The sequence below is a fragment of the Nyctereutes procyonoides genome, unplaced genomic scaffold (genome assembly GCF_905146905.1).
Source record: "Nyctereutes procyonoides isolate TBG_1078 unplaced genomic scaffold, NYPRO_anot_genome, whole genome shotgun sequence".
Taxonomy (NCBI): Eukaryota; Metazoa; Chordata; class Mammalia; order Carnivora; family Canidae; genus Nyctereutes; species Nyctereutes procyonoides.
In genome coordinates, this window is record NW_026575132.1 from 32998481 (window position 1) to 33020581 (window position 22101).

The following is a 22101-nucleotide window of genomic DNA, read 5'->3' on the forward strand; positions in this document are numbered from 1 at the left end:
GATGGATTCGAAGGGAGCAACACTGAACACGGGTGTCAGCTGGACGACTGGCAATAATATACTGTCTGGGCCATTAAGATGGCACGTATTAGACAAGTCTAGTAGAAATAGAGGCGAGGCTCAAGAAGTGTTTAGGAAGTAAATTATGGTATCTCAATATAAGACACTGACAGAGAAAAAGAGCTGAAGATTCAAGTGTACTCCGCATTAAGTGGTACTGAAAGCTCTTGGCACTAGGCTAAGTGATAGGGACATAACAAAGAACAAATCAAATCATGGCTGAGGGAGATGAACAAGGAAAAAGTCCGTAACAGAAGTGACAGCTAGGCTGGACACTAAAGGATGAACAAGTATTAATCAGGCCTTTGGGAGAAGGGTGAGACCAGAAAAGATAGAGTAACATCTGTATCCTAAAGTACAATTCTATTTTGGAATTTAAGGAACAGAATAAAACTAGCTTTGAGATAACAAGAAAGAGATGAATAAAGAATATTGAAAACCTAAAATAAAGGAACTGAAAAAAATTTACCTTTTAGATGATCTTAAATCCCTCTGAGGTGTGAAGTAGGAATAGACAAACAGAGTACACGTGAAGATTAGAAAACACTGTGAAGGTTCAGAACCAAAGAGTAATGCGGAAATATATACAAGATGGCAAAAAGAACCAAAGCCAAGGTAAGATCCAATAACAGGCACTCTCAGTAAGGCCTATCAAAAAAATTTATGATTTATTTCCTGCTTTCCTTCCTCTTTCCCTCCCTTCTTTTTTTTTTTTCTTTTTTCAGTTAAGAGCAAAGCAAACAGGTAGCCAGATGATATCAGAGTTTAGCAGATACTAAAGATCAAGGAGAATCAGATGAAAAAATAGACTATAGGTACCAGGCTGGGCAGGAAGAGAAAGGCAGGAGAGAGCCAACTGACTGCAACTGTTTTGCAAGGTGTGTTCCATGGAATACCAGCTACAAGGGAAATCCTAAGGGAAACAGAAAAAGATCTTGTTTATAAGTAAGTTTGGGGAAAATGTTTAATTAACCAAAAACTAAGCAGTTTCTTTCCTGTAAGACTCCTCAGAACTATTCCCAGTAGGAGGATATACTATGCAGCATAACAAGTTGACCAGTCAACCTTTTATTCACAAAGAATGTGAGCAACACAATCTGGGAAAACAGTGGCCTAGAAGAAAAGAGACAAGAGCAGCAGACTTAAACAGAGTACAGTAGGAATAGAAATCCAGGAGGCTATGGTAAGAGAGAAGTTCTACTCTGAGAAGGCACTGGCCCTGGGGATAACCAGATCCAAACCGTGATCATACATGGTCATACAGGTTGACACAAGAGCGAGTCTCACATACAGACTTGAGTCAGACTAGTACTAGTTGATAACTAGTGTCATCAATGTGACTATCAACACCAAAGTGGCTCAAGTTGATGTCAGTAACAGTGCTGAGAGAAAAAGAGGTGTCAAAGATGGACACATAACAAAGGAAGAGTGGACATAACCAGATGGCAAAGGATTCAAAGGAACAAAGGTTGTTAAACATTGTATGTGCCCTCATGAAGTCAGTGTGTTTAACTGATGCCAGATCTAAGGCCAGAGGCCACTAAAGGCATCTTTTTTTCTGGAGAATTTTTCTTAGTTTCTCTTCTTTTTACCTAACTTCAAATCTTTGAACTTACTGAGCCTCTCTAGCTTTATTCAACTGGTTTGTATGATGATTCTGCCCCTTTCCCTAATCATTTCTAGCTAACCTTATGTCTGGGTGGTATGTTTGATTTGGTTCCTCTCTACGTACTTTAAGTCAAGGCTGACTACAATGGCATGCACCACAGTGCACAGGTTAAAAATGAGACCCACGTCAGCCCAGGTCTACAAGTATCATCCTGGGTTTTCACAGATCTAGATCAGTGTTAAACAATTCAACAATGTAGTAAGGATAAGCACTGGGTGCTGGGGAGAAAACCCATTCCTTAACTTCAAGGAGGAAAAACTACCACTCAGAAAAGCTCCTTCAGGGATCTCTGGGTGGCGCAGCAGTTTGGCGCCTGCCTTTGGCCCAGGGCGCGATCCTGGAGACCCGGGATCGAATCCCATGTCAGGCTCCCGGTGCATGGAACCTGCTTCTCCCTCTGCCTATGTCTCTGCCTCTCTCTCTCTATCTCTCTGTGACTATCATAAATAAATAAAAATTTAAAAAAATTTTTAAAAAAAAGAAAAAAAAAAGAAAAGCTCCTTCAGCTAAGATAAAAAGTTGAGGGCCAGCTACTATTCAAGATGTTTAAATAAGATGTTAGAGTAGAGCATTCTCAAACTTTCATATACATCAGAATTAACTGAGGGCTTGTAAAAACACAGACCACTGGGCCTCACCCCAGCAGTTTCTAATTCAGTAGGTCTAGGATGGGGCAGGAGAATTTACATTTTTAACAAGTTCCAGGTGATGCTGACTGCTGGCTGAATCAGGGACTGTACCTTGAGAACCACTGCAGTAGAGTAGGGTTTCTTGATCTTGGCAATATCGACCTTTTGGGGTAGATAATTCTGTTATGAGGAGTGTCATCCTATTCACTGTAGGATGTCTAGAGCCTCTACCTACCAGAGACCACTAGTACCTCCCTCTCAGTTGTGAGAACGAAAAATTGCCAAATGTCCCCTGGGAAGCAGAATCACTCTTGAATGAGAACTATCGCAACCCACTATAGTAGTTAAGAGCTAAAACTGGAGTGAGAGGCGCCTGGGTTGAAATCCTGTCTTTATCACTTGAGCAAATTACTTAAACTCTTAATTCTTGGTTTTCAATTATTTGTAAAATGGAAGTGTTAATGGTCTTTACCTAATAGGGTGATAATTAAATAAGATAGAACATACCACTTACACCTTACTTAGTACATAGTCCCAATTACAAGGACCACCACTGTCACTACCACAGATAACCAAATAGGGTGTTACAGCAAACACTGAGGAGATCAAGTACCTGGGGGACCTTGGAGAAGAGGTTAAGTTTAAGAGGAGATAGGGCTAAGCCTGGAATGGGTAAGAGTTTGCAAGTGAATTGAAACTGAAACATCTGCAACTTAAGCTGTCTAAGCTATCAGCCAGAAGGAAAGGATTATAAAGGAAGAAGACAGATGTCAACTATGAGGAAAGAGGCTGAGTATTTGCTGCTCAACCAGTGAGCTGTGAGGTAAGTACTTTTAACAATCCATTCCCAAAGGAAGATGCCTTTGTGCTACAGACTGAATGCCTATGTCCTCCCTAAATTTGTATGTATTAAAACTTTTTCTTATGTGATGGTATTTGGATGTGGAAACTTAGGAAGGTTATTCAGGTCATGAAGGTGAAGATGCCATGAATGGGATTAGTGCCTTAAAAAAGTTCTTTCTGCTTTGTGAGGACATAGCAAAAAGTCAGCCATCTATAAATCAGCAAGCACAGTCTCACCAAACACCAAACCTGCTACCCCTTGATCTTGGACTTGATAGCCTGCAGAAGTATGAGAAATACATTTCTGTTGCTTATAAGCCACCCAATCTATTGTATTCTGTTCCTAGCAGCCTGAATGGACTGAACCACCTTGTTTATCTCTTAGCTGGGCTTCCCAGGGCTGAGGTGGATTAGACCGATATCATTACTTGGGACTTCATTTGAAAATATTCCATATTTCACTATACTAGAAATAGTTCTTGTTGCAGAACATGACTTTTTATAGTGCTTTTAAAGTAATCAAAGAGCATCTGAGGCAACAAGGTACTATGCCACTAAGCTTACTAAAAGCTTCTTTAACATTATAAAGAATAATTGCTCAGACAGCTTAGACCCTGACTGCTTCATGCAGTTAATCATTACCTGTCATTGCCATAGCAATAAGTTATGGGTATGTACTTTTCACAACTCGTACCAACAGTAAAATATGGAGAAGATTATTGTTAGCTCAGTTCTCATTAGATGTAGCTACGATGCAACACTGGCACTAATGAAATACTCCCTGCATCAAGAGGACAATGGATCTATCTATCTATCTAGCAATTTTAAAGATTTTTATTTATTTATTCATGAGAGACACAGAGAGAGGCAGAGACATAGGCAGAGGGAGAAACCGGCTCCCTGCAAGGAGCCTGATGTGGAACTCAATCCTAGGATCCTGATCATGACCTGAGCCAAAGGCAGATACTCAACCACTGAGTCACCCAGGTGCCCCGACAATGGACCTATTTAGCCCTCATTACCTAGTTTATTGCATTGATGATAAAGACTACACATTGAAAACAGTACATAAATTTGAAAAACAGATTTACACTCTATTTTATTTCCTCTTATTTTTATCTCAGATACCACAAAAATCCTTCTGGTTGTTAAATATGAGATCTTACATGTAAATAAAAGCGTGAGCAGATTACCTAAAAGAAATATAGTAGGAGCATAAGAAGAGTAAATGTAAATTAATTTAGCAGGAATTACAAATAAAGATATTTCGACCAATTGAATAAAAACAAAGCAAAATAAAAAACACTTCAAACTAGTTGATAGAAATTTAATCACAAAAGATTAAAACACGAAATTATTATCACCCCACTAACAGAGTAAATTTCTGTATAAGAAAATCAATGCCACAGCAACATTTAAAAGTAATGGTTTCCATAGCTATTTGAACCAAATGATTAAGGTTGGAATTACAGGACACTAATGTATTAGCTTTATTTCATTATTGGAATAAAGAATTCTACTGAACGGATTTTCGCTTTTGGCTATCTATATTTTCCATCCTCCTTGTCCTCTACATACATAAATACAACACATACAGTGTTTCACAAACACAAAATAACATCACTAACTTCATCAATGACCCACTCCATGGAAGGCTCAATTAAGATGGATTAGTAAGTTTATAAAGCAAGATGCCTAGTTCCAACTGGAGCACATAGCCCTATGGAATATGAGCTATTTAAAATAAATCATGAATCTGATACTCTCAAGATATGCTCTAATCCAAAGTGTATCTTAACCAAACTAGGAGGGAAAGTCCACATATTTCATGAGTCTAAAATTTAATATTTTAGTGACTAATTAGCTAGCTCTCTTTTGGGTCCTACAGTTCTCATGAATTAAATTTAGTCAAAAGCTGTAAAGTAATGCAGACTTTATTGTTTCTAGAGACTGTGAGTCTCTAAGTCCAAAAAGGCTAAATTTCCACTGAACTCCAAAATCAGAGGTTTGAAAGCTAGAGAGATAAAGACATTAGCTGTAGTCTTATGAAGCATTCGGGGCCGCTTTCATTTGATTAGGAATTTGCTACAGGCTCTTTGTGACAAATATAACAAGGACACTTTAAATCTTTTAAGCTTTGAAGAAAGATCCAGAAAACAGATTAGCTATGAAGAATTGCATTTAGAATCGGAACCTAATGAGTAATGGGTTTGTATACATTCAGAAACTTATTTCTGCATTATTAAAAAAAAAAGGCTATTGAGGTCGCAATCTTTTTTTTTTTTAAAGATTTTATTTATTTATTCATAGACACACAGAGAGGCAGAGACACAGGCAGAGGCAGAAGCAGGCTCCATGCAGGGAACCCGATGTGGGACTCGATCCCGGGTCTCCAGGATCACACCCCAGGCTGCAGGCGGCACCAAACCGCTGCGCCACTGGGGCTGCCCTGTGGTAGCAGTCTTACTGGTTATTAGTTAAGGACATTTGCTCTGATTTGAAATGCTGATTACAATAACTTGTTGCCTTATATCACCATTTCCCAAACTCTTCTAGAAAACACTAATGTTCCATGAAATGTTTATATAGATGGGAGGTGGGCAGTGGGGGGGGGGAGGGAATGTGTAGAGAGAAAGAAGTAAAAATCCTGTAATATTTTTTGTTCTAAAATTTTTAACAGGGATCCCTGGGTGGCGCAGCGGTTTAGCGCCTGCCTTTGGCCCAGGGCGCGATCCTGGAGACCCGGGATCGAATCCCACGTCAGGCTCCCGGTGCATGGAGCCTGCTTCTCCCTCTGCCTGTGTCTCTCCCTCTCTCTCTCTCACTGTGTGCCTATCATAAATAAATAAAAATTAAAAAAAATAAAAAATAAAATTTTTAACAGAGAAAAACATATTAAACACATGTGACATAGTTACTATTAGATAAGTTGCCCTTAAGAGTATGTCCTGCTCCAGAAAGCCAGGAGTCCACAAGATACCCCTTATACACAAATGTATTGATGTTCAAGTGATACACAAACATGCTGTTACATTTTAGGCTATTTAATGAGAACTGATTTATGCTTTTTGCCTAATAATTTTAACATACTTTAACTTTTTGTCACATAATAAACATATGAATCAAAACTTAACAATTTCTTCCAGCTAACAATTTTTCTTATGTATACATGATATATGTAAGATGAACTTTTTCTATACTATAATCTATTCAAATACAAGCTTATATTTGTTTTTCTATTAATGTTATATCAATCATTGTAATTTTTAAAGTTCCAAATAATTAAATTTTAAGGTAGTGCTCACACGAGTTCAAAATATTATTTTCATTAAACTCAAGTATAACAGTATATCCTTCAATTTTTGAGGCAATAAATTCTGGTGTACTTATCTTTACATTTTTTTATTACTTATGAAGAACTGTGAAGGAAAAGACAACTTAGGCATAATTTGCTCCATTTAGTTTACATCCTTCAAAACTCAGTAAGACCCCCATTTATCTTTTAAAATTAAGTAGCACATAAGCAAAAATGCAAGTTCATTACCTATGGATGTAATTTTACACATCCACATTTATGGGGAAAAAGGCATCCAGCCTTTCTCTGACAAGTCATAGGATACCAGCTGATAGGATAAAACACATATATTTCAATAACTACAGCAAAAGTAAAAGATGCACAATCACTGAGCTATAATAAATAATTTATTTCATATGTATGACTTGAGGTATATACTTCATGCTGTATTTACTTAAAACCAAAACAAATACAAAAAACTGCGGTATCCATAGAGGATTCCTAGCCTAATCACAGCAACAAAACCTTTCTACTTTAAAATGTTTTTCCAGGGCAGCCCCGGTGGTGCCTGCAGCTCAGGGCGTGATCCTGGAGACCCTGGATCGAGTCCCACGTCAGGCTCTCTGCATGGAGCCTGCTTAACCCTCTGCCTGTGTCTCTGCCTCTCTTTCTCTCTGCATCTCTATGAATAAATAAATAAAATCTTTAAAAATAAATAAATAAAATGTTTTTCCATGTTTTATTTGTAAATGTCTTCTTTCTTGTATCCTCTCATTCTCTTTTAGAAGTCACAGATGTAATAATAAAACTCTCATTTTGTTATTTATGGCAGCCTTTATAAACCAACAGAAGTGAGAAAATAAAAGGCCTAGTCATTCCTATCTTTTCTATTCCAGACATAAAACTAAACATGGAAATGAAAATAAAATGGTCACTAAAAACTTTAGGTTTCCTTTCAACCAGCTAATCCATTTGCTGAAAAAGCTTGCTACACAAATCAGTTTTAGAATTTAAAATTTTTATACTGAATAAATTAACATTCATATTTATTGTGAAGTACATATTCAACAAATACTATGGTTTAATGAATATTTATAAAGCAAACATCCATTTTTTTTTAACTACCACCCAAGTCCAGACCCAGAAGTCAGGATCACAGAAACAGAAGTAATCTCTCTGAACACACCACCCCATCCCCACAGGAGCTTTAATATGTCATGTGAATTACACAAGTTAACTCACTGATGATGAAAAGAAATAGTGCCATAGGTGTTGCAATATAGAAATATTTAAACCAGCTCTAAAATGCATTAACAGAGGACCTTTTTTTAATATATAAGATGTTTTTGTTAAACTTTTCTATGGAAAAAATCACTAGTAATAACAATCCATTTAGAATATAAATTATTGAAGTGCTTGAATTTAATTTTGTGGAACACTACACAGAAGGGCCATAAAACACAGATTATTTGTTCCTAGCACTTCCAACATCTGGCAACAAGGAAGATCAATATTAGCACTCAAGATGCAAAATATACTAAGTAAAGGCCATTTCAACTCACTAGCATCCAAATATTGAAGTACAAATTACAAAATAACAGATTGACCTCTGTGATCTTTACTGGGCTCTGACAAAAGTAAAAATTTACTTTCATCCAAAGTAAGTATGTTCACATAGCAGGATTAGCAGGATTCTGGATCTCTTACCTCTTGTACTAGATACTAGTATATAAGTACTATATCATGGCACGACATTAAACAACTGTGGATATTAATACCTCCTGTTCTAAAAGTTCAGTTACAAAACTAATACGCATAGAACTAGCCAAAGCAAGGTTTTAAGGAGATAAATTTAAACAGCCCCAAAATAAACTTAACTTTTGCAGTTAAAAATTAAAATTGATATGATGTTAAATTTGAACTTCATTTTTTACCTTAGCAAAGCAAGGCATGCAGAGTTCACCATGACATTTAAGTAAACAATTTCCAAATACTGCAAATAAGCAATATTTAAGAATCTCTTTTAAAGAACCACCCCTACTCTAAAATGTGAACACAGATAATGCAAAGCAAATAATTTATCATTTAAAACCTAGCCAAACAATTGTTTCCCTTTCAGTAAAGATCTCCATTTCCTCCTCCAATCCCACTAACACACACATCCTTAACCACTGTGAACCTAGCCAGTGTTATCCTTGTGGGCTGTGAAGTGGTAAAGATTTGTATTAATATCCTTGGAGATTTGATGGACAGAAAAACACACAACTGTATTAAACATCCAAGGACTTCCATTAAATACACTGATGACAATGGAATAACAGTCATAGGGAAGAATATCCTTGAGTCTCTAGATATGCCTTCCACGAACAGATGTCCTTAAATCTCTAACAAATGATTTATCAATTTGATGGAATATTATATAACCATTATTATTAAAGATAATAAAGCTATGGAACAGTCTTATATCCTAAAACATCTTAAGTACACATTTACATCTACATATGACTATAAAATACTAAATATAAGTGCAAAGACTTGGAGAAAATAAGAAATGAATATTTGGTACAATATTACGGACTCCTCCAACCATCTGTATGTTTACAAAGTAAATAAAAATCAGAAGGTCAAAAATGCAATGCCTCCTCTCTCTAAAGAACTATAAAACTCTCATCAGCACCTTGGTAATCACTTCATATTTATGGTCTATCCTAAACACACCAAAATTTGCTATATATTACCTTTCTGGCCAAGGTCACCTGGTAAAGGGGAGAAACAAAGTCCTGTCTGAGTAGTTTGATTAAGAGAGAAAAAAACGACTATTTTACCTCACAGCAAGGTGTCAGGAGGTTATTTTAACCAATAGCATGTTTTACTGCCATTGTCAAGTGTCAGATTTAACATTACTTTTTACCAAAATCAACAATTGTGTCCGATTTAAACCCAGAAAAATCATAAAATGCAAATAGACCATGTATAAATTACAATTTAAGTGACAAAGATGATACCAGTTTGGTCAACTTTGAATAAAAAATTTCATCTCTGTAAAAGGAAGAGATATAGATTCAAGGATATTCTGATACAGGCATAAGCCTTCTATTACTTACTTTATGCCTGCCGTTGAGCAATATATGGGTCAAAAGCTTGATAAGAGAACTCTGAAATTACTGGTCCTACCTCAAAATCCAAAACTGGTTTGGATTCTGTTAATATGATTATAAAAATTGCCCTTCACATTTAACTCCTTGCAGAAATTAATAAGCTGACCCTAAAATTCACAAGGAAATGCATAAGATCCAAAATGGCCAAAACAAACCAGAAAAAGAACAAATTTGGAGGACTCACACTTCCCAGGTTAAAAGTTACTTCAAAGTTTAGTAATCAAGACTGTGTGATAGTGGCATAAAGATAAACATATAGATGAATGAAACAGAATTGAGAGGATAGATAAATGTTTATAGACAACAGGTTTTTCAAAGAATGCCAAGAAAAGTCAATAGGGATAGAAGAGTCTTTTCAACAAATGGTTCCAGGACAACCAGATATCCACATACAAAATAATGAAATCAGATCTCTACCTTGTACAATATATGAAAATTAACACAAAATGGGTAGTCATTTGCAAAACAATACAAGTGGACCCCTAATTCATACCATATACATAAATTAATTCGAAATGGGTCATGGACCTACATATAAGAGCTAAAACCATAAAATTCTTAGAAGTAAGCAACAGAGTGCATCCTTGTGACCTCAGATTAGCTTCTTAGATATGACAAAAATAGAAACAAAAAAATTAGAATTTATCAAGATTAAAAATTTATTTGCTTCAAAGGACCTTCAAGAAAATGAAGAGACAACTATATATAAATCAGGAGAAAATATCTGCAAAAACATATATCTGACAAGGAACTTATGACTTAAAGGACACACAACTCAATTAAAAAAACCCCAATTTTTAAAAAGATTTGAATGACTATTTCTCAAAAGAAGATACATAGATGGCCAATAACCATATGAAAAGATGTTCAACATCATTAGTCATTAGAGAAATGCAAATCAAATCACAATGAGATACTTCTTCACACCAACTAGAATGGCTAAAATCAAAAGGAGACACATTAAAATAAAATAAAATAAAATTTAAAAAAAGGAGACACATTAACAAGAAGGGTGTGGAAAAAAGTGGAATCCTTGTGTAATTCTGGTAAGATGGTAAAATAAGCCAGGCACTTTAATAAACAGTTTGACGGTTCCTTAAGATACGAAGTTACCACATAACCAAGCAATTCCTAGGTATATATTCAAGGGAAGTGAAAAAATATGCCTGTATAAAAACCTATAAATAAATGTTCACATCAACATTAATGGTAATAGCCAAAAGGTGGAAACAACACAAATATCCATCAACTGTTGAACAGATAAACAGTATGTGGCATACTCATACAATGGATTATTATTCAGCAATAAAAAGGTATAAAGTATTGACACATGCTGCAACACAGATGAACCTTACAACATAGTGCTAAGTGAAAGTAGTGCATTTAATATGTATGTGCATATTTCCTTTAACTATTTCTCCTCTATACATTTTACACTCAACCACCCAAATACTATGTCCTCTGTAATATCTGCCCCATGACTGAAAATAAAAATCTTTTCCCCTTCCATGACACACTAGACTCTATCAGACCATTTCTTTCTTTTTTTTTTTTTTTTAATTTATTTATGACAGTCACAGAGAGAGGAGAGAGAGGCAGAGACATAGGCAGATGGAGAAGCAGGCTCCATGCACTGGGAGCCCAATGTGGGATTCGATCCCGGGTCTCCAGGATCGCGCCCTGGGCCAAAGGCAGGCGCCAAACCGCTGCGCCACCCAGGGATCCCTATCAGACCATTTCTTCCACTCTGCCTAATTATTACAGTCATCTACGGACATGTTCAGGGTTCCCTGCTTTCTGATGATAAGACTGTTGATCAATTCTGCATCTTTAATAAAAAGATGGCTTAATATATAAGGGTGTTCAGTGTTCTTTAAGGAATAAACATCATTACAATAAAAAGAACACAGACTTTACATCCATCCGACTCTTGATCTTAGCTCAGGTCTTGATCTCGGGGTTGTGGGTTTAAGCCCCACACTGGGCATGGAGCCTACTTAAAAACACACACACACACACACACACACACACACACACACAAAATTTAAAGTCTAAGAGTCCTTCATGTATTCAATGAATGGTTACTGGTCACCTATTTAGTTTGTGCAACTAAGCTCAAATCTAGATCTCCCAACACTTCACTGGTAAATTCATTCAATATCTGTATAATGTTGACCAAGTTACTTAAGCTCTAAATCTACTTCCCTTTCTAAATTGAATGTGCTATCAACACAAGTGTTTGAGGACTAAATTCAATATTATATTCCTTTTCATACATATCTTCAATAAATGCAATTTCCTTTTTTACTCCTTTCCTCAAAAAAATAGCTGAACACATTGCTTTTGGTCTATGAAAAAATGTAGTAGAGGATATATCCAGGAAAAAAAATGATCTCAAACTTTAAAGCAAGTTAATTTCAAATTTATAACATTATAAACCTCATGTCTTATTAGTAAAATTACCTAGAGTCTGAAAAGTAATGTTACTTAAATTGCAGGGCTCTCATTCTCACACTACAGTTGCTAGAAAATTACTTTATCCTAACCAAATCTGTTTTTCTTTTTCTTTTTTTTTTTTTTTTTCCAAATCTGTTTTTCCAAGAGGCTTAAATATCTTACAGGAACACTTTCTTAGGCAACAAATTTAGCAAACATACTAAGTCCTTATTCTCTGCAGAAGATACCGTACAGAAGATAATGCTTTATGTGTCAATTAGTTTCCAAATGAGATGTCCTCTATCTTTGAATTTCCATGCAAATTTTATTTATTTATTTATTTATTTAATTTTTTAAATTTTTATTTATTTATGATAGGCACACAGTGAGAGAGAGAGAGAGGCAGACACACAGGCAGAGGGAGAACCAGGCTCCATGCACCAGGAGCCCGACGTGGGATTCGATCCCCGGTCTCCAGGATCACGCCCTGGGCCAAAAGTAGGCACCAAACCGCCGTGCCACCCAGGGATCCCCCCCACCTGTTTTAAATTTTATTTATTTATTTATTTATTTATTTATTTATTTATTTATTTATTTATTTATATTTTAAGGCTTTATTTATTTATTCTAGAGAAAGAGGGAGAGCATGGAGATGGAACAGAGGGAGAGGGACAAGCAGACTCCACGCTGAGGATGGAGCCCAAAGCAGGTTTTATCTCTGGATCCTGAGACCATGATCTGAGCTGAAACCAAGAACCTGAGACTTAAACAACTGAGCCACCCAGGTGCCTCTCCATGAAAATTTTTTAATTTATCTTGTGGCACTCCCTCTTTGCCTTGCTTTATTCTTCTAAAACTACTATGAATGTGGAATTCTTGCCCATAGAAAATGGTATACTAAATGACTACAATCCTGAGGAAAATGATTTTATAGCATAAAACCAGGGCTATAATTTTGTGCCCACTGACCTAACCATCTGATTTCTGGGAATCACTTAAAGAAACAGTATCAAATTTGGGAAAACACACACACACACACACACACACACACACAGACACACGTATATGTGTATATATATGTGTGTGTGTGTATGTATACATACATATACATACGTAAAGATGTTACTACAGTGTAAATGAGAACAGAGTAAAACTGGATGTGACCTAGATTTTTTTTTTTAATATATACTTTTTTAAAGATTTTATTTATTTATTCATGAGAGATACAGAGAGAGAGAGGCAGAGACACAGGCAGAGGGAGAAGCAGGCTCCACGTAGGGAGCCCGACATGGGGGACCCGATCCCAGGTCTCCGGGATCACACCCCAGGCTGCAGGCAGCACTAAACCGCTGCGCCACCAGGGCTGCCCGACCTAGATGTTTCTAGTCATAAAATATCATATAGCTATTAATAATGTTGACGATGGTACAAAAATTTAACAAGGTATTATGAGAGATTAAAGCCAAATCAAAATTAGTTCCTAAAACATAAATATAAGAGGAAATATTTTTTGCAAAGTAGAAGGTAATAATCATGTTAGTGTGACAGATTCATGGGTATTTTTCTTTCAATTTTTATACACATATTATTTTCATAGTTAAAGAAATAAGCATACTTTTACCTTATCCCAGAAATCAACCAAAGCTGTAAAGTCCCATTTCTTAGAATATGCCACATTGTATTTCAGAATAGCATCCTATGGGAAAAACATAAACAAAACCTCATGATATAATCAAGTAAATTATCTGTGAATAGCCTTTCTCCTTTATGAACTACTTCCAGTAAACTTCTTAATCAGCATTAAGCTTCCTCCTGCCATTGGCTACTCCACATCAGTAGCGATGAACAAACAGAATACACACTAATTTATTATTCACTTAAGAAAAATGAGATTAGGAAGGTCAAGCAATAGGAAAAAAAAATCTTAACTCTTAACAGTTGCATTATAAACAGAGGTGATACACTCTCAAAATTGGATCTTGGAGATAAAAAAAATTTAAATATCATAATGATTATTGGCTATCAACAGGTTCATACTATACATGCAAATATATAGTGTTTTTGCAGTATTAAAATTTCATGGGAAGAGTAAATTAGGAAAAATGTCTAAAAGGCTTCTCAGGAGAGATGGAAATAATGACAAAGAGATTGATAAACACTGCCCTAAGGCATAAAATGGTCTTTTTCCCCTTATTTTCAGCTATTGTTATAAGCTACATATAAAAAGTTATCCTCCCCCAGCAGTTCACATAAATTATACATTTATGAAGGCAAGAAAAGTCAAAATAGCACGCCATCTACTGGTATAATATTTAACTTACTAGGCAGTACCGTATTCTTGGTTAACAGTGATAAAAACAAAACAGGCCCCAAATGGAGTCATTTATGCTAAGCCATACTTCACCAGAGACTTATTTTAATTACAATTTCAGCCTATCTCAAAAATGGAATCTTAAACCAGTCAATGAGGTATCACTTGGTCAGCACTAGTTAGTTCATCAGCCTGATAGAACTCTCCCATCCCCTAAAGGAAAATGACTGCCACAACCAATCTATTTTTTCCTAGTGTAACTTAGTTGCTTCCACTCCCTTCTGCCTATTAAAGTCTTTTGTTTTGTATAGCAGCTTAGAATGCCTTTCCTTCTGCTAGATAAGACCCTGCCTAATTCATAAATTGTTGAATAGAGCCAGTAAGATCTTTAAAATTTACTCAAATGAATTTTACTTAATACCTGAGTGGGGGTATGCATAAGACAATCTATTAGATATGCAGAAAGAACTATTACAGTTGACCCAGGAACAACACAAGGAAATGAAAATCTGTGTGTAACTTTTGATTCCCAAAAAACTTACCTAATAGCCTCCTACTGACCAGAGCCTGATAACATAGTCGATTAACACATATTTTGTATGTTAAATGTATTATATACTGTATTCTTACAATCAGGTAAGCTAGGTAAAAGAAAATATTAATAAAATTATAAAGAAAATACATTTATAGTACTGTATTATCTAAAAAAGTCTGCACAGGAGACTGGCGCAGTTCAAACTGGTGTTGTTCAAGGGTCAATTGTATTTAAATTTTATTTCATCCTTTTAAATTTCTATTTTGGTTATATTTTATGATGTATATGTTATATTACTAAAGCAATAAATATAGAATTCACAAGCAACTATCTATATTTATAATATACATCTTCAATTTTTTTTTACTCAAGGTGTAAGTTGAAAAAACACTGTTAGATTACTATAAACCTTCCAAATTTCCTCATAATTGAATAAGTTTTTAATTGAATAAGTTTTTAAAAATTAACTCTGTCTGAAAAATCCTTTGTGCCATATAACAATCACCAAGCACCTAGATTAAAAAGTAAACCAACAATGTATACTATTTACTTGGATATCCAAGTTCCTTCAAAAATGAAAAGCATCAATCATAAAATAATATGGCAAAAAAAACCTGTTATTTTTCTCACAGCCACAATATAAAATTTTCCATTAAGAGAGAAATTATTTTAAGGATTTTTTTTTTCTAATTACTGGTATGTGATTTCAGAACCTCATATGAAGTATTAAATAGCAACATCAATAGGTAAAAGGACAAACAATGCATACACTGCAACATACTGCTGATACACTCAACAACATTGATGAATCTCAAAAATGTTCATTCTGAGCAAAAGAACCCAGATACACTAACATACATACTAGGTGATTCCATGCATGTAAAATATAAACTAATCTACAGTTAAAAAACAAAGAAAAACAGGAAGAAAGAAAAAGAAAAAAGCAAGTCAATAGTTAGTTGCCTGGGGACAGTGCAGAAAAGAGGAATCAGTCAATTGTAAAGGAGTTAAGAGGAAGCTTTGAAGGTGACAGAAATGTTCTGTACCTTGATTGTAGGGAGGCTTCATGGGTATATGCAAATGTTGAACTTCATTAAATTATATACTTTAAAAGCCTGCGTTTTCTTTTTTTACATGTAAATCATTCCTCAAAGTTGGTAAGGAAGAATATTTTACAGTCTAACCTTTACACTCTAACTCTTTAAGTGGATTTTATAATTAGCATTAATTCCTAACTAACATTCACTTTTACTTTATCTTCAAGTCTGAAAAGTAGCCTACCACAAGGTCTCCTATCATTAGAAAAACTGGATGCTATTCTGTATTCTCAGCTATCAACTTTAATTCATTATTCATAGTAAGCACAATTAGTTAAAGCACAAAGAAGTACATTCTTTGCAAATTACCAGACACATCAATTATAGAAATATTACTCCATAAATGGACTTTAGGGGACACTACTCCTTTTTTAAACTTTTAACATCTCTAATCCCGCTTAACTCAATATCAAATAAAAGCACCAAAAGGATTATTATATTCAGTAAGAGGGACTTAATGTTCCCCCCCATTGTGTCCTTTCAGCAAAAGAAATAATTACCAAAAGCAGAAAGAAGAAAATCTCTGATGGATTATCCTGTTCTGTTGAACCTACCATAAATTAAACAAGAAAAGGAAATTCAGAGTAAAACAATTACCCCTTCTTAGTCACTGGCTCACTAACGAATTGCTAAAAGGGTGAGTAGACAAGGTAATTTAGAACACTGATTATTCTGTGTTTATGTTTAAGAAAAAATATGAAAAATTTCAATAATCCTGCTTATAAGGCCATAGAACCTTAGACAGTGTTTCTCAAAAGGAGTATAGATAGTATTCTTGGGTGTCCTGGTTCCGTTTTTTTTAAGTTTTAATTGTGGTTTTGGATACAAAGGACAAAAGACAACACAGTGTAGGAATGAAGCCTGGTACTTTAAACAGATAAAAATGGTGAAAATTTTGAGCCACCATAAGATATACTGCAGTACAAGGCTGCCAAATTCTGCAGAACCTGAATCAAAGTGCACATTATCATATTTATTTGCAAGCTGATGTTCTCCATACAGATTCCATCTTTGCATCCACCAACATCCACCATATGTGATTAATAAGTAGTAAAAATAAAATGAAGAATTTTTTTTCTTTATATTCTTTAAAGTTTTTCAGCATACTACCTTGAGGGTCAGATCAGTGATTAAAAAACTTTTATGCAAAAAAGGGATACTGAATGTAAATTGTTTCCACTGTAAAAATGAACACAATTCAAATGATGGTTCATAATGCTTAAAATGGAAAAAAATCAAATTGATATAGCTATAAATATAAAGAGTTTAGTTTTGTTTGTACATATACTACTATACTAAAAATAAGGAAATTCTAGCAGACCCTGAGAATTTCTTCCATTTAAAAGGAGTACATTATAAGATTGAGAAATACTGTCTCTAAAGAATGAAATTTCAAAATACATTACGGCACAACATACTAATGTTTTTCATATAGAGGAAAAAAAGACAAATGGGAGTTATAGAAATATATAGAGCTTAAGGATAACTTAAGTATAAATAGAAAAATAGTATAAAACCTGAGACACTAACACAACAACTTAAGTCTCTCAAAGCAAATGAAACTCATTTTCACACAAATATAGAAAAATCTGTTATTGTTATAAAAGTTCACACAGCTATAATGCCAAAAATAAACATATACTCACCCATATTTTAGATATTAGAAAAACAATCTAATGATTGCTCTTATATTCTTAAGTGAAATATTCTTTAAAAAAATCAAAAAATAAATTGCCAAAATGTAAGATTAATAAATAATTAGACTGCTAGAAGATATATTAACAGCAATACAAAACAGCATGTTTAATGTATATTTTAATCATTAGGAAACTCTGTTCCCTTTGGGCAAATATTGCTAGTCATAATTCTTTCCTCATTTACTTTTAAAGACATTTCAGAAACATGATAATTCTAAAAAATAAAGGAGAAGCTTGTTCTGAAGGAAATTGGATGGGGAAATCAAGAAACAAAGGTTTTATTCCAGGTTCTCCAAATCATTCTGTGTGGCTCCAGGCAAGTCATTTACAACTCTCAATTCTTCTACTCCTTTGCTAGTGATGGAGTGGAAACTAGGAATGTCTCTTAAGAAAGTTACTCAGGAAGCAAACACTTTGCATGCAAATAATGCTGTTAACCTGTGTCTATTAAAGATCAAAAAATGCCTTTAGGGAGACACAAGGCCCCCATCTAAGAACTACAAACCAGAAGCAACAATAGCAAAATCAACTACCTTCAGGTTTTGGGGTCGTGTAAATTTGTTGAGAAGTGCAGTCTGAATGAGCTCCCACCGGCTCCCTGCAGTTCGCTCACCATTCTTTAAGGGAAAGGAAAAACAAATGAAATTATGCTACGCTTTTTTGGATCACAGAATCAGAAGTCAAACAAGCACATACTAAATTTTCAGAGACTAAAAGAACATCTATTTTATGCTTACCTCATCTTCCACAGGGTACAAGTTTTGTTCTGAACAAGGCATCTTAACATGCTTGTTGTCCCACAAATCTTTGAAATGTGTTGGAAAAGGTTTAGGAACTTCTCCTGCTCGCAAAAGGTCTACCTGAAAGAGAGGGAAACAAGGAAACTGTAAGTGCATAAACCCTAAGCATACTTTCTACAAAATAATACAAAGAAAGCAGCCAAAACAAATGGTATTAAAATGCAGACCAGCTCTTCCATAAGAAATCTCAGAAGTTTTCTCCAGCTGTTCCTGCTCCTTATCTCCAGTTGATCAGTTTCTAAGTAATCATGTTTGCTCATTCCACCTTCATCACATCTAGGTCCACCTTACTGCTTGCCTTCTATTCCTCTCATAACTCCCGCGGTCCCCAGACACAATCATCCTCCATAAAGCCCTTATCCCTACTTGGGAACAATCTTAATCTTTCTAATGTATTCCCAGGCTCCTAATCCTATAATGGCTCCCCTCTGCCCATAGTCATCCCAAATGATGTTCCCAGTTTTTAACATCCTCTCTTACCCAAACACTATCTGGTTAAACATCTATTCCGACCTTCAACACTTGGCTTAATTTTCATTTCCTCTAAGAAGTCTTCAAAAACTTTAGGGTAGTTTATTCCCTCGTTTTATTAAATCATTATCACATCAGAGCTCACCTGTTTTTCCTTCTCCCACTAGACTCTAAATTTCTTGAGAATAAAAACCATATTAATTGTGGATTTTCAATATTTATGACAGAGCCTGGCTTATATTTTTGAATGTTTATATGTACTTATGCATAAATAAAAATATATACATATACTGCTTACAATAGATGTTAAATAAATGAGGAAGAGGATATTTAAAACATGGACGTTTTACCTTTTGCCTATTCTGGACATTTTCTAGAAATGGAATCATACAACATATCAAACTCAACACCCAAAAAACAATCCAGTACCGAAATGGACAGAAGACCTGATCAGACATTTCTCCAAAGAAGACCTACACAGAGCCAACAAGCACATGAAAAAATGCTCCGTATCACTTCTCATCAGGGAAATACAAATCAAAACAACAATGAAATATCCCTCTACACCAGTAAGAATGGCTACAATTAACAAGACAGGAAACAAAAAATGCTGGCAAGGATGTGGAGAAAGGGGAACCCTTTGTACTGTTGGTGGGAATGCAAGCTGGTGCAGCCTCTCTGGAAAACAGTGTGGAGGTTCCTCAAGAAGTTAAAAATAGAGCTACCCTACGACCCAGCAATTGAACTGTTGGGTATTTACCCCAAAGATACAGAAGTAGTGAAATGGCAGGACACCTGTACCCCAATGTTCATAGCAGCAATGTCCACAATAGCCAAACTGTGGAAGGAGCCAAGATGTCCTTCAACAGATGAATGGATTAAGAAGATGTGGTCTAACATATACAATGGAATATTACTCAGCCATCAGAAAGGATGAATACCTACCATTTACAACGACATGGATGGAACTAAGGGGTATTATGCTGAGTGAAATAAGTCAATTGGAGAAAGACAATTATCCTTTGGTTTTACTCATATGTGAAATATAAGAAACAGTGAAAGGGACAATAGGTAAGGGACTACAGGGAAGCTGGGTGGGGAAAAATTAGAGAGGAAGACAAACCATAAGAGACTCCTGACTCTGGAAAACAGAGGGTTGCAGATGAGGAGTTGGGAAGGGGGATGGATGACGGGCATTAAGGAGAGCATGAGATGTGATGAGCATAGGGTGTTATACTGTATGTTGGCAAACCGAAAATAAATAAATAAATAAATAAATAAATAAATAAATAAATAAATAAATAAATAAAATGAGGTCTTTAGGTGGGTTCTAATCCAGTATTACTGGTGTGCATGTAAGAAGAGAAAATGTGGACATAGGTATCTGCACCAATTTAAAGTTTCAAAAAAAGAAAAAAAAAGTTTTCTCTCTATCCTCATGAGTGAAAAAATTTTTTTAAATAAATTAATTGGGCAGCCCGGGTGGCTCAGCGGTATAAGTTTTACTTATTCTAACATCAATAAATGACAATGAGATTATGAAATACAAAATCTGAAACTGGGAATTAAGAATGACAGCTAAAGCTTATACAACCTTCTACTTAATCTACATTTATAGCTCTTACACAGTATTAAGAAAATCCTACTCCGACACCTAAATACTTGCAAATGATGATGTTTTTTGTTTTTATTAGTTTCAGAGGTAGAAGTTAGTGATTCATCAATTGCATACAACACCCAGTGCTCATTACATCAAGTGCCTTCCTTAATGGCCATCCCCCAATTATCCCTTCCCCCAACCCACCTCCCCTCTAGTAATCTTCAGTTTATTTCCTAGTCTAGTGTCTCTTATGATTTGAGCCTCTCGCAATTTTCATCTTATTTTTCCTTCCCTTCCCTTTTGTTCATCTGTTTTGTTTCTTAAATTTCACATGAGTGAAATCGTATGGTATTTGTCCTTCTCTGACTTATTTTGCTTATCATAATACCCTCTAGTTCCATTCATGTGGTTGCAAATGGCAAGATTTTGCTCTTTTTGGTGATTGAGTAATATTCCTCTGTGTGTTTTCGTGTGTGTGTGTGTGTGTGTGTGTGTGTGTAGCACATCTTCTTTATCCATGAACTGTCGATGGACAATAATGTTTTTAAACTGTTATTTTGAAGTTTAAGAATATTCTTCAGTGTTTTTAAACAGCAGTGGTGAGAGAACCTTAGTGCTATGGTCTGCACTAAAATGAGTTCTCTTGGTAAAATCTGCTGATTAAAATATATTAAGCATTTTCATATTTGTGTGTGTTAGTTCTTTTATTACAGGCTTTTCACAGTTAAAAATATACTTTAGAAGAACAAGATGAGTCAAATTTCCTAAGAACCCCTGAACCACTTCCACATAGCACAATTTGATCATTACTGTGTCCTTTTTTCATCTCTTATCTGAGCTCTTACATTACTTTTCTCTGTTGTCAGTGGATCCTCACTTCCACAAGGCTGTCTGATTAATCCTGCTACAGCATAACCATTGTGTAGACAGACATTTTAACAATTTCCAATACCTATAGACTTAAGTCCAATTCCAAACACCTGAAGTCCTCTATGATATAGATCCAATTCACTTGTCAAGTCTTGTCTTCCACCATTCCCCATCCAAATTCTAAGCAAACTATTTTCCATACTAACTCCCCCTTAGAGTTAGCTCATCTTTTTTTCTTTTTAAGATTTATTTATTTATTTGAGAGATAAAGAGCGAGTAAGCATGGGGGTGGGAGAGCAGAGGGAGAGGAAGAGAGAGAATCTCAAACATATTCCCTCCTGAGCACAGAGCCCAATTGAGGGCTCAATCTCACAACTCTGAGATCATGATCTGAGCCAAAATCAAGAGTTGGATAGTTAAGTGACTGAGCCATCCAGGCACCCCTGTGCTCATCTTTTAGAGCTCAGCTCAAACCCCACCCTGTTCCATGTTGCTTCTACCTCTAACTATGATAAAGAATTCTATACTTAGGGTAGCCCGGGTGGCTCAGCGGTTTAGCGCTGCCTTCAGCCCAGGCTTGATCCTGGAGACCTGGGATCGAGTCCCACGTCGGGCTCCTCAGCGTGGAGC

General features: G+C 35.4%; 1 protein-coding gene across 5 annotated transcripts in view; it reads right to left on the reverse strand.

Annotated features, from left to right (window-relative positions):
- The window catches only part of PARG (poly(ADP-ribose) glycohydrolase), a 122134-nt gene that overhangs the window by 88676 nt on the left and 11357 nt on the right, over positions 1-22101 (reverse strand). For all 5 annotated transcript variants that reach the window (XM_055345438.1, XM_055345439.1, XM_055345440.1 and 2 more), the window contains 3 exons: positions 18468-18590; positions 18264-18347; positions 13712-13786 (listed from right to left, as the gene is read on the reverse strand). In XM_055345438.1, the coding sequence (XP_055201413.1) occupies positions 13712-13786; positions 18264-18347; positions 18468-18590 (282 nt within the window). The remainder of the gene's footprint in view (positions 1-13711; positions 13787-18263; positions 18348-18467; positions 18591-22101) is intronic.